The sequence below is a fragment of the Triturus cristatus genome, chromosome 9, assembly GCF_964204655.1.
Source record: "Triturus cristatus chromosome 9, aTriCri1.1, whole genome shotgun sequence".
NCBI classification, from domain to species: Eukaryota; Metazoa; Chordata; class Amphibia; order Caudata; family Salamandridae; genus Triturus; species Triturus cristatus.
Genome location: NC_140592.1, coordinates 762,667,812 through 762,681,777, shown reverse-complemented (window position 1 = coordinate 762,681,777; position 13,966 = coordinate 762,667,812). Strand labels below are relative to the sequence as shown.

The window sequence follows — 13,966 nt, the reverse complement described above, 5'->3', positions numbered from 1 at the left end:
CGACGCTGACCTTCAGGGACCATTTTCATTGGGGGAACACGACTGGTAGGTGTAGCAGTGTGCGACCAATTGGGTTTAGCAAAGTGGGCAATTGCCCAAGTCCCCCACCTGCCAAGGGCCCGGAGAAAGTGAACTTTTTGTCTGACATGTAGTTTTATACGTCAGCCTCTATCCTCTATGGCTAACGATACCTCTGAATCTCTTTGCCCACTGTTAACGTAAGTATTTTTGGGGTCGCTGGAAAAAACATATTTCAACTGTTTTTGTATGACCCACTTTCTGAAAGATTGTTTATCAGTCATCACGTGGGCATGAATTAGATGAAAATGGGTAGTAAATAAACAAACTTGCTCAGAGCAAGGGACCGCAAAAATCCTTAAACTCCAGCAATAGCGAGATGATCATCCTGTGTAAATATGCAATATATTTTAGTCCAACCCTAATCGCATCAACTTTCCATAAACTGTAATATTGAGTGAAAATGCAACTTGAATACATGTAACTCTATTTTTATCTGAACTTAGAGTTTATCTGTTTGTATCTTTTATGTGATTTATGTACTCTGATGTCCATATGTGTTCTATTGTAAAGCGCTCTGACAACTTCGGGTAAAGTTCGCGCTCTATAAAAACGCATACATTCATTAAAATAAGCTGACACTGTACTTCTGGTGTAAAAAATACCTTTCACCCTGAGTTAATTATCGCCCCCAAGACCACTTACGCGGTCATACGGGACCTCTAACTTGATTTAAACCCATGTGTTTTGACATTAACCCAGGGAATTACTCTTCGGGCGCTACAACGAGTGGTCAGTGGTAGTAAGCGCTATACAAATCCAATGACAATTACATCTCTTGACCTCTTAGTTTGCTCAGACACGGAACTCCTGCCTGCCCGTTTCCGAGTTCCCTGCTGCGGGAGTGCGCCCCGTTGCGCTGCTGTCATTGAGTGTGTCACTCTGACCAGTGTATCCGTCTCTACGCTTGCGCTATGAACCCAAAGAGGTCTACTTCCTCCGTTTCTTTTCTCCTTCCTGTAGCTCGTGCACACAAAAGTGTAAGCAGAGTGTTAGGTGTCTTTTGTCCTCGTACTTATCGGACGATGACTTGTAACCTGGAAAATACGAGCAGCCGAGAAATGTTCCGACAGGATTCAGATAAGGTGCGTGGTGACCTCGCAGGGGAGCTGGTCAGTTCTGTCTTTGTGATTAAGAATTTAAATACATGCGCGTTTTTTGTGTACATATGCAAATGTTGCTCACCCTTGTTTGTCCCGGGGCCTCGCGACTTCTTTTTTCTCCAGCGCCAAGAGGTCGTATCTTGAGGTGAACGTGCGCTATTGATAGATAGGCTTCCTGTGGCCATTATGATAGTACTTGGAGTGGATGAAGGAGAGGAGCCGTGGACATACCCGAGCATGAGCAAAACATTTGAGAGACGCAGATTGACCGAGTTTCAGCTGATTATGTTTAGGGGATCTGTTAATTACCTTTTTGGGTTAGCTGTAAGAACGTATAATAAGAATCAAACAAACTCTTAAAAATAGTGAAGCCTTAGTTATATACTAAGCAAATTAAATGGGTACCCATTTAGTTAAACGTGTGGCCCAATTAGAAATTCAAAAGCGATCAATAGAATGAAAAGCAAAACAATTATACAAAGCGAAATTCCTCTTTTAGCGGTGCAATTTTGGACTAATCTTCCTTCTCGCAGCCATGCCCAATAGCAACAAATTAATGTGCCCTCGATTTCGCCAAGACTTCCTCTAGCCAGCTAGTTTTCAGCATGGATCTGATGGCAGCAACTTGCTCTTGCTTAGGAGCTAGCGTAATCTTTCGTTGTGCACCTACCGCCAGCCGTCTCAAGTGGCCTAGGGTGAAGAAAAATCCTACTTGTCAGTTTACACAAAGAGACCCCTTAGTTTCATCAAATAGTGCATTGTCACCCCTCCCTGCCCCACAAATATCTCCCTTTTCAAAAAGTTGCCTTCAGAACATTTTGATTGGTTCTTAAAATTGCCCACTGCAGTGTGTGACGTAGTCGCCATATAGCTTGAGCTGTATTAACTCACACAAAGCTAGCTTTGTCCCACCCTGCTTGCCGGTGATTGCATCCTTGGTCCTCGCTGGCAGGAAGACAGTGTCTAAGGCTGTGGGGACAGTTGCCCCAAGGGTGCAAGGTAAAGAGGCCTGGCATTGGATGGTCTTGAAGAATTGTTGTTAACATGGAAACAACCCCTCCCGCCTCATACATGGGTAAAATATATAGCACACCAAAACCGCTGTAGCCAGACACCCATGTTCCATTTCCCAATGTTTTCTCCCTTCCTTTGTGTCCCAGTAGGCTCGAGGGCCAGTGGCCTGCACTTCGGCATTCTGTCATCTATACAAACAAGCATTGGCATTGCCAATAGATCTCGCCTTTGGGACCTTATAAGTGTTTAGCCATGCAACAGTTGATGATCTTGCACCAAGGATATTGTGCTGCATAACTAAATACTTATAAGGTTTCCAAAGCGAGACCTATTGGCTATGCCAATGCTTGTTGAAATAGGGTACATAAATGAATGGGGTAATGCTGCAACTCTGTGCTCTTTTGAACAGGGGTAAAATAACCCACGTAAGTGATGTGTTCAGCCTTCACCACAGCTGTATATTTCACATTAGTCCCGAGGATTCACTGCACAGTCCCCATGTGCGACTTGTGAGGGGCAGGCTCCAGCCTGGATGCTGCAGGACTACTATTGCAAACGTATTTTCTGCCACCGACCGCGCGCTCTGATAACTCGGAAATCTGAAGGATGCAGGCAGCGCTAGCGTTCCCGAGGAGCTAAGGCAGGAAGGAGGGGGCGGGGCCGTTCTAAATGGGATCCTGTCCCGGCATAAAACGTGGGCGGCCGTGGTTTAGATAACACAGGCCCTGCTGCGTTAACCTCGGTTCGGTGTGAGTCAATGAAAGGAGTGGAGCTACTCTTCTGACGGAGCGGTGAAAGGACAACTAAAAGAGTCAGGACTGACAGGAAGTGAAGTACTAAACCAAACGTTAGCTAAACCAATAGAAACAAAGAATAAAGAAATAAACTGCAGAGAACGAGAGGGAAAAGAAAAGAGAAGCGACGGATGGAAGCTAAGTTAAGTGTCCAGGAAAAGAGGCGAACTAAAGTGGAAAGTTTGTAATCAGGAAAGGGTGCGTACAAATAATTGAACGCGAGGCTCCGAGAACAGAGGGTGTAAGAAAGATGGCAAAATGAGTGTGATATGAACAAGCAAAAAGACAGACAAAGAAAGATTCGAGGGAGAGAAAGAGGAAAGGAGGAAACGTGTGACAGGGATATGAAGGCAGCGTAAAGAGCAAGCAATAGTTCACTTTAACAAAATATCAAAGGAAATAAATGAGAGATAAACATTAAAAAGAGAAAGAGAGCAAAAGCATCACGAGACAGCAGGAGAGGGATAGTAAGAGCAAAAATATAGACAAGCGCTAGTAATGTTGCCAGTTGTGGGTGTGCTGGCAGAGGAGGCTGGGTCTGCGCAGCAAAGCGGCCGTGCGGCCGCGAAATTGAAAGTGATCGTGATCAAAGCGGCCGTGCGGCCGCGAAAGTGAAAGTAAGCGCGGCGCGCGCGCCCGCGCACATGCACTGTAGCTTTAGGCCACGGCAGCACTTTGTAAAGCCCAGATATAAAATGTCTCTTCGAGCCTTTGGCTCGCGAGACCTAAAAACACTCTAATGAAACTCAACCCGGATCTTCCACAACACCACGGTGGCCGGCGGGTGGGGTTGAAGCAAATAATTGCACCTGTTCACGTGTTTGACTTGTATTACGGCAAGGCTAATCTCTGATCTAAAATTGATTTAAGCACGTGACTGGACAGTCCTAGCACATGACCGCATAGGTCTTGAATTATATGGCTGAAGCGAGCCCAGCCAGAGGACACTAGGTCCATTGGGCTCAAACCCCCCAATTGGTAATTGACTCAAACTGTAGAGATTTGTGATTAGTTATTTATATGAAATTCTCTAATTAGTGCGTTGGTGTAGAAATATTATTTACCTTATCAATTTCCGAAACTGTTTATGGTACTACATTGTTTTTTCCTTTTTACTACTGCATATTTTATTAATGAACAAAATGTTTTTCTGTTTTTGGACTGTTTTGTGAAAGTTATTGATTATGTACTTTTGAAAAACAAACATTTTTAATAAGGAATTGTAATAAAAGAAATATGAATTTTACATTTCTAATTGGAGAACCTATGTGATGGTTTTAATTAACTGAACAAATAAATTAATATATTACTAGCCTGACCCGCATCGCCGGTCCTCTGTATATCCCCTTCCCAGAGCCTTTTTGTCTTTTTAGGATACGCCTGGCTTACAAGAATCACTGATAAACTTGTCTACAGCATAGGCCACAATCATCAATGCCATATAAGATGCCTAAAGCCTGTTTCTAGCTGGTGGATGGAGCGTGAAGCAGGGTTATACAGGTTCAATATTGTCGCCCCCCCCCCCCAGTGAGCCTTGGGCACCGATAGGCCACAGGTTGCATGGCAGATAATATTTGGTGTCTCATAGACAGCATAAAGATTTCCTTATTCTGTTTTTGACCTTTTCAACTTCTGCCACTCCGTCCTCTCATTAAGTTCTGTGGCACTCAAGTACACCCCTCTCACTCTCTTGTTAGTTTTTGAGAATCCAGTTACCATCACAACCCTCTGGGAACACACAAAAAGAAACCATAAAGTTGGCTTAAAGAGAGCAAGCGTGATGCTGACTTATGTGCTTGATATCTGGCTCACTTTTGCTTTTAGGCATTGTTGGACTATTTGCCGTCTTTGAGATACCCTCCATCCTGCTGCAGTGTGGAGACTATTGAACAATGCATGGTCAACAATGACAGCAGAAGTCTGCTTGGTTTTCCTTCTTGTAGCTTGGAGGGAGGAGAAGCTCTAACTGTCCTTGGTTGTAGGTCGTCCTCATAGATCTGCCCCGTAGATTCTCGGGGGGCCTGGGCAAAGGGCTGAAATAGGCTTGGATAAGATCCAGGACCCTGCTGCACAGTGAACAATTGATAGATACACCAGACCTCCAAGGGCACCCAACGATGCTGTGGCAACGTGGGCTCCCTGGCACTAGAAGATATCATTGGGGATACGGGGGGTGGGTCCAGGTGTCGTTTTTGCGCCAGAATCTGTGTAAACTGGCAGAGCAGACTAAGTAGGTCAAAACCAAGGTCTCCGCAGTTGAGGATGATGTTGCGACTCTTAAAAAGCAATGAGGCAGCTGAAGCAGACTGCAACACCCTGAGCAGAGACCCGGCGACGTGGAGGCAGATCCAGGAGAAACAACCTCCAGCTGGTCTGGTTTCCAGAGGGCCCTGAGGACAGTGACCTATGACCCCCTGGGTCAGTGGGTGTTTATCATGAGGTTCTTGGAAGGCAGACCATGGTCCATAGCAAGCATATATGTCCAACTCATACTTGTTGAAGATACTTTGCTGGAATTAGCTGCGTTACTGCAAAAGACCCAACCAGGAGTATTGCTGCTGGGTGGAGATTTTAACTCTGTTTACGACTTTACCTTGGATACTACTAGCTCCTTCTCACATGTTAGGTACTTAGCTTCAAGAGTTGGGCACAGTCACTGGACGTAGGTAATATCTGGAGGCTTATGCACCCCTAGGATAACAGGTACACATACTACTCATATAAACACCATACCCAATCCAAGTCTGGACTTTTTCCTTGCCTCAACTGGATTGCTCCCGGAGGTCACGGATTCCAGGCTCCTCCCTAGGTGCTTATCGGATCACTCCCCTATTTAGATGGTCATGTGGTGCCTCAAGAGTGAAAACTGGGAAAATACCTGGCTCCTAGCAGAGGAAGAATATCAAGAAATGGTCAGGGAGGTAATTGTTCAATTCTTCTCTTCTGATGTCATGGTATGGTAGTCACTGTAAACATAAGAGGAGAAATTATCTCCTATGACACGGAACGTAAAAAAAGAAAAACAGGGGGAATACACTTCCATTGAACGATAAATTGCAGACTTTTAAGAGAACGATGCCCGGGCACCTGGGGCACCGGTATCTTTAACCTTAGAAATGACTAGAGAGGCCCTGAAACTGCATTAAGGGAACAGGCCAAAATAGCTATTCTGGCCTCCAAATGCAGAATATTTGGAGCCGGAGACAAGGCGGACAAGCTAATATATTGGCTTGGCAACCAGGAGATTGAAGCTAGATCCATCCCTTGCATCCTTGACTCAAAACAAGGCAGAGTGACTGATTTCCAGGAGGTTGTAAATGCTTTAGCTGAATATTACACAAAGTTATATGCAAACAAGGATACAGTTCCCCAGGCTTTTACTGACCCATCATCAAGGATCTCAACTTGCCAAGATTGCTGCCCGTGGACAGTGTGGCATTGAAATTCTGGGGGATACCAATGGCATGCCTTCTGACAAAACTCAGGGACAAAGGGTTTCCCTACGGAATTATTCAAGCGCTAATCCTCTCATCTCGTCCCACAGTTAAAACTGTTGTATGAAAAGGCACTTCAGGTCGGAATCTTCCCATATGACCTTAGAGGGACTACCATTGTGGTCCTACACAAAGCAAACCCACCGAGGGAGTGCCTCTCTTACAGGCCCATTTCTCTGATAAATACTGAAGCAAAGATCCTGGCTAAAGATTGGTGGAGGTGGCCTGAACTTTGGTTCACTGGGACCAAAATAGCTAAATGTCTGACAGGGGGACACAGCATTGTATCTGACATCTGTAGGTGGCTCTTGATTTGGCGCAACGTGCCATTGAACCACAGGAACTCCTCTCAATCAATTTCGAGAAGTCGTTAGACTTTCCTTTCAATCAATTTCCAGAAAGTGTTCGAATCTATTAAATGGTCTTTCTTGTACGGGGTCATTGAGGATATGAATATGGGCCCAGAGTTTAGGGCGTATATAATGCTTTTGTATGAGAGCCCATGTGCGGTTGTTAGAGTAAATGAGGTACTGTTGGCTCCTTTCTGATGGAAGGAGGCACAAGGCAGAGCTGACCCCATCTCCTCTTCTGTTCGCTCCAGAGATGGAGCCATTGGCAGAATGGTTGGACGTAAAGCTCCGGTATGGGGCCTGCACCTGTATCCGGACCACGAAGATCTCATCAGCCTATATACAGATGATGCACTGTTGTATGTAACACGCCCTGATCACTCGATTCTCCCCACCTTATGCACATCTTCAAAATATATGGATACGGCTCTGGCCTCTGTTAACTGGGACAAATAAGTGATCTTCCCTATAACTGGCTCGCCAAGCACTATGGGAGTTGCCACAAACGGCCGTCTGAAGGGCGTCCCCAGTTTTAAATATTTGGATTTCCATGTTTCCCTAGATCAGACGAGGTGCTGGGAGCTTAACACTGTTCCCATGTTGTCCCAACTAGAAGCACAATTTGGGGTTTTGGGTGGACTGCTTTCATTGATGGGCAGTGCAGCCCTATTTGAAATGATTGCTTGACCCCACCTGTTAAATGTGCTCCAACACTACACATACTCTCTCGTAAAGAATTTCTTTAACTCCCTGTAATTTACTATCACAAATTACATATGAACAGGAAGGACACAGAGGGTATCCTTTAACAAATGTATGTAGTCGCCACATGACATGGGATTGGGGTTTTCTTAACATTAGAGGTTACTGTTAGGCAGCGCAATTGCTGCCTTTTAATGACTGGTGGTTTGTAGACAGGGCAGACTCAGCAATACGTCTGGAGGTTGAGGTTGCAGGAGTCCCGCTACTCCTGTCACAGTTCTATAGTTATAGACTAAACAAAGACCTGCCTTTGGCCACCAGAATCACTTTAGATTGCTGGTCCCGGGCACTCGGGGAGATGAAATGTCATAGCCAGACTACAAAAGTGATCCCCCCATGGCACAGGAAGTGGCCACCAGAGGTCTACCGATGGCAGGGCTTCTTGGGCTGGGATATTGGAATTGGAATTTCTAGGAAGGGGGTATTTGTGAGCCCTCACAAATTAAATCATTTGGTCAACTGCAGGTGGAGTGACACAATTTTTTAGTTACCTTCTGATAGGATATGCGCTAAGTATTGGGAAAGAGCGTTTAAAAAAGATCCCGGACTTCAATCTACTAAAGTCCTAACTGATGCTGGAGCATATGGGCAAAAAAGCTATTTCTAGATTGTATAGACCTCTAATTGTAAATATGCTGGATACAATGCTGACCCTTTGGGAGTGATGAGAGCTTAATCTGGGCCCCCTGAAGGATGAGGATTGGGCCGAAGCTAACCTGGTAGCCAGATGCCCGCAAATCCAGCAAGGGTCCCTCTTATTTAGTTTAAATCCTTTCACATAGTTTGTTTCACACCTGCACAAAATAGGTAAAAGTTCTGATCCAATCTGCACATGGTGTGGATGCAATATGGGCTATTTTATGCACATGGTATGGGAATATCCACGGATATGCGGATACTGGGCCAGTATACATGAGGTATTCAGATCGGTGGTGGGGTTGAGCATCTCTGTCAAACCCAAAATGTCAACATTGGGAATAAGGTCTGGGTAGGATGGGAATTAGGCGGGTAAGAAAGAGGGTGCACTGGGCCTCTTAATTGCTAAAAAAGAGATCACCAGAGTACGGCGGGCACAGGCAGCTCCGTTGGTGGTTTTGGTCTAATGATCACTGTAAAGAGCTAAAGCTAAATCTTTAATACTTTCTATTGTGAACACTGACTATCAACGTATAGCCATGAACAAATTAAGGGGAGTGAAGAGGTGCTGCAGAGCATGGGCTAACCCTCTTCTGACACCGAACTTTACACAAACTATAGAGCCCAAGGAAGGTTTCTTAGAACTGGTCCAATCGAGTTGGGCTCTATAGTTTGTATCAATGTATATCATCATGACATAAAACGCCATAAAAATGACATAAAATAAAATGAAAACAGTATCATACTGGGATGTATGGACAGACCACACCATCATCCAATTCACCATCACAGGTCCCCCCGCACCTCTGCCAAACCACCTAGCACCTCTCACCGAAACTGGAGCAAAGTATCAGAGCCAATGGACCGATGTCCTCAACTCCTCCCACCCAGACACCTGAAACAACCTGTAACAGGCTGTCAAGAACTTCTCTGCCTGGATCACTGACTGCGTCGACTAGAGTCACCCCCATCAAGACCCATTACCCAAGAGGCCCTCCAAACAGGCCAGCTGGTATACCACAGAACTGAGAACATTATTTGAAAGAAGGTGGCGTACCAATAAGGACACCAAAGACCAAACCTCCTTCAAAACATCACTCAACCAGTACTACCTACTCCTGAAAAAGACGAAACGAAGCACCCTTGCCAATCGCATCAAGGCCAGTTCCAACCGCAGTAAGGCATATTTCAACATTGTCAGAGTTCTCCAGCCCCTCAGCCTCCAAAAACATAATCACCCCCTCCCTGGAACTCTGCGACACCCTGAAGGACTTCTTCCATGACAAGATCTCCGACATCTACAAACACTTCGAGCCTCAAACCACCACCACCGACAGCCTTAGCCTCATCCCCATCACAGATGCAAAACCTGACCACCCACTTGTCACCAAGGACTAGCTCACCACACAAAACACCACAGCCATCATGAAGTCGGTCCACTCAGTATCACCTACACACTCCTGTCCCCAAATCTCGGGAAGCAAGTCGATCAGTAACAAAATCAGCACCATTTTCAATTCCACGGTTACTTTTCCCGAGGAATTGAAACACGCTGGAGTCAAACCCCTTCTCAAGAAACCATCTGTTGACCCCAGCATACTCAGTTCTGTCCCATCTACTCCCCTTTCCCACCAAGGGCCATAAAAAGTCATCAACCACCAATTCACACAACACCTGGAGAACAGCAATCTTCTGGACATCTCCCAGTCTGACTTCCACACCAACCACAGCACCAAAACCACCCTCATTGCTGCCACCAAGCTCATCGGAACCCTACTGGACTGTGGAGAAATGGCACCCCTGATCTTCCTCGACCTCTCAGCACCATCCGACAACATATCCCACCACACTCTGATCAAGAAGCTCCACCACATCAGAATTCAAGGACATGCCCTTGGATGGTTCGCCTCCTTCCTCACTGGAGGAAACCAGAGAATCTGCCTTCCTCCCTTCACCTCTGAACACAAGATACTCATCTGCGTCGTCCCTCAAGGCTCTTCCCTCAGTCCCACCCTGGTCAACACCTACATAACCTCCCCCCCACAGCTATCATCGTCAGAACCCATAGACTAAACATAATTTCGAATGCCAATGACACCAAGCACACCCTCTCACTATCAAAAGAGCCCTCCACCACATGGGCCAACTTCCACAGTTGTGTGATGAGCATCACCGACTGGATGAGAGGCAACTGCCTAAACTCAACACAGACAAGACAGACGTACTGATCTTCAGGAACAACACCTGCCATGGAACGACTGCTGGTGGCCTTCTGAACTAGGACCCTCACCTGCTCCGCACAGACCACGGCTGCGACCTTGGCATCATCCTGGACAGCAAGCTCACAATGAAAAACCATACCAACGCAGTCTCCTCCACCTGCTTCCTCACTGTATGCATTCTCTGCAAGATCTTCAAGTGGTTCCCGGTCAATGCCAGATGAACCATCACCCAAGCCCTGGTCACCAGCCGTCTCGACTACGGCAATGCACTCTATGCAGTAATCACCTCGCACCTCCTGAAGAGACTACAGATCATACAGAACTCAGCAGCCAGACTCATCCGCTACCTCCCTAAGCGGAACCATATAACCCCCCTCTCAGGAAGCTCTACTGGCCCCCCCCCATTCAGAGGAGATGTCATTTCAAGATGCTGATTCACACATACATGGCTCTGCACAACCTAGGACCAGTATACATCAACCACCGCCTGAACTTTCAACAACCTTCCAGACACCTGTGCTCCGCCTCCCTTCACCTCATTCACACCCCTCACATTCGTCAACTACAGTGGAGGTCGTTCCTTCTCCTACCCTGCGGCCAGGTCCTAGAACCAACTCCGCCTCCGGACCTCACCCTCTCTGCTGGAATTCAGGAAAGGGCTCAATACCTGGCTGTTCGGCTGAAGCCTCCGCAGCGAGATCCTCAGCGCCTAGATACCCTCACAGGTGATTAGCTGTGCTATACAACTCTTGATTGATTGATTGATGTTTGTGTGTGGAAAAATGGGATGCATCACTGACTATTATTTACCAATTAATCCATAAGTAAATTATGAATATTAGTAATGAGGTCAGTACGGCATTTGATAAAGTGGCATTGCCAATGGCTGCATAATCCATATTCATGTTCACTGAATGCAAGATCCCGTTGGCACAGTGACCCTCTTAGGTGGTAACATGTATATCTGATAGAGACTACTAGCCGCAGATTCCTTCACGTAGAATTATCCCCAGGTGTGAGACTGGATCCGGAAACTTTTTGCCACAGCATCCCTGCGTGCCAGGGGGCGGGGCGACACCACGCGACTCTGCCTAGGCGTCATCCTTGTACGTGATGTCTGCGAGGTCACATAAGCCCCACCCCTGCGCGCCTACGTCAGTTTTTTCCTTTTTCGTGTGCAACGCGGATCCGGCCTTGCTACGGGCCTGTTTTGGGCCCTTTTTTCTTCATCATTGTCTTCTCTTGGTGGAACAGTGTGCGAATGCCTTCGGGCTTCAAAGCTTGCACGTCGTGTGGGCGTCTTATGTCGGCGACGGACCCTCATCGCATTTGTATGTGGTGTTTGGGGGAGGATCACGGCACCATGGATTGTGAGGCGTGCCAACAGTTGAAGTCAAAGTCGCGGCGGGAGCGCCGCATGAAACTTCTCTCGGCACGTCTCTCCAGGTCGACCTCCTCCCCTCGATCAGCAGACGGCTTCAGATACGGCCGTGATCGTCATCATCGCCCTTCCCTGATGTCGCAAGAGCGACGCTCACCGGTGGGTAAGTGTCGCAGTTTGTCCCCGGGGGCCGGGTTTTGGCCTGCCGGGGCTTGGACTCTCTGCGGGTGATGCGGCCCCACGTGTCCTCCTACCCACCGTTTCCCGGTGATGGAGCTTCGATAGTCCAGATGGAGACATACGCGGTGGCTTTGCAGGCCTCGCTGGAGTCTCCTCCTCCTCCTTCCCCTCCTGGGGCATCAGCGGTTCCCTTGCCTTGCGCGGGGCCTTCCGCGGCGCCGCCGTTGGCTCCGGCCCCAGCGCCGACTGGGTCGGATCCAGACTTGCAGGATGCGGTGCTGTTGGGGTGCGGCTCCTCTGGGGTCCCTCCTTCACACCACGGCATCTCTGCCTCGCCGCAAACTCCTGCGGGAGTCCCTGTGGTGTCGCGTGAGGTCGCCGGGGCTCGGGTCGCATCCCCGAGCCCCTCGCGGTTCCTTGACAAGGTGTCTAAGGCCGAGGTGACGCCGCTACGGCGCCGGCAGCTGCTGGACTGGGCGGCGCCAGAGGGGTCGGTGGACTCTCCTCGTCCCGCTTCGGGTCGAGGTTGGGCGTGCACCCCTCACCCTCCTCCGGGACTTTCTCATCCCTCCACGCAGGCGGCTGCCTTGTCAGAGGACGAGTCGAAGGTTGGGTCGGCCTTGGTGGCGCCGCATGGCTCGCCGGACCACCTCTGTCGTATACTGGGCCGAGGCTGGCGGAGGGCTTCGTGTCACTCCCCTGGTCCTTCTCGTCCCTCCACGCAGGCGGCTGCCTCAGCGGAGGTAGAGTCGGCGCCATTCCAACGCCGCCCCCTGTCCACTGCGACTCCAGCCCCGCTCCCGTCCCCGGCGCAGTGTGACTTCGAGGAGCCCTATCCAGCGTCTCCTTCGGCGCAGGCTGGCGTTACCCCTCTGCCTCAGGCGACGGACTCTACGGCTCCTGACGGGCGTCGAGTTGCGGATTAGTCTTCGGACGCTCTCGCTTCCCCGGAGGCTGCCTGCATATTGGTGTCGTCCTCCCCGGAGACTGGCCGCCGAGTGGTGTCTTTTTCACCGGCATCGTCGAAGGGTGGCTCCCTGCCGTTTCTGAGGCCGTGGTGTTCACCGGAGGAGGGGTAGGTCCCCCATTCCTTCGGCTCCTCCTACCTTCCAGGTCTGGCCCCTGCCCGTTCCGCTTGGCTAGGGGGACGGCCGCCTTAGTCTGCAGCCGTCGCCCACAGAGGAGCTGCTTTCTCCGCCGCTGGGCCCTACAGAGGCAGGTGCGGCCTTTGCTCACGCGGTGTCCACGGCTGTGGATATTCTGCGCATGGGTGACCCGATTGCTCATTTTCCAACGGATCATCTCTTGGAGGTTCTACACCAGGGCTCTGGTGGGAGGGAGCTCTTGCTTCCCTTTGAGTGTTCGCTCCTTTCGTCCCTGACGGGGCTTGGGGGATCCGGTGCCTCAGCACCTTCTACACCGGCACCTTCCGGCTCCGCGTGTCCCTGCGTGTCTTTCCCTCCACCCCTCTGCCGCCAGTCCTCTTTTGCGGACTGCCTTTCCCTCCCTGCCGCTGCTGTTGACTCCGCCCTCCTGGGAGGCCCACTGGCTAGACTCTTGGGGGTGCTACATTTTACCTCGACCAGCGTGGCCCTGCGGGTCCTGAACACCTTGTGTGTCCTGGCTAGGGCCTCCTCTTGTCTGTGGGACTCGGTTGAGTCTTTGGGGTCTGCAGCTTCTCAGGAGACTGTTCAGGTGGACTTACGGCATCATGCGTTGGATGGCAGGGAGCTAGCGGCGTTTATCCTTCACTCTGCTCTGGACATCTCGGAGGTGCTGGGCAGGGCCATGGCTTCCTCCGTCTCCATGCTTTGCTTCGGGACGGCGTCTTCCCCGAAAATATTCGGGAACGGCTCATTAATCTTCCATTTGATGGTAGCCATGCCCCAGCTGACTCCGCCATCCAAAGGTTCCTGGCGGGGCTCCGTCCTCCGCCTCCCCCTTATACTCTT

The 13,966-nt window shown here is 49.2% G+C and overlaps 1 protein-coding gene across 2 annotated transcripts in view; it reads left to right on the top strand.

Annotated features, from left to right (window-relative positions):
• Positions 1 to 1,032: 1,032 nt before the first annotated feature.
• The window catches only part of LOC146798801 (uncharacterized), an 83,922-nt gene continuing 70,988 nt past the window's right edge, over positions 1,033 to 13,966 (top strand). For both annotated transcript variants that reach the window (XM_085626105.1, XM_085626104.1), the window contains exon 1: positions 1,033 to 1,163. In XM_085626105.1, the coding sequence (XP_085482231.1) occupies positions 1,104 to 1,163 (60 nt within the window). In that variant the 5' untranslated portion in view covers positions 1,033 to 1,103. The remainder of the gene's footprint in view (positions 1,164 to 13,966) is intronic.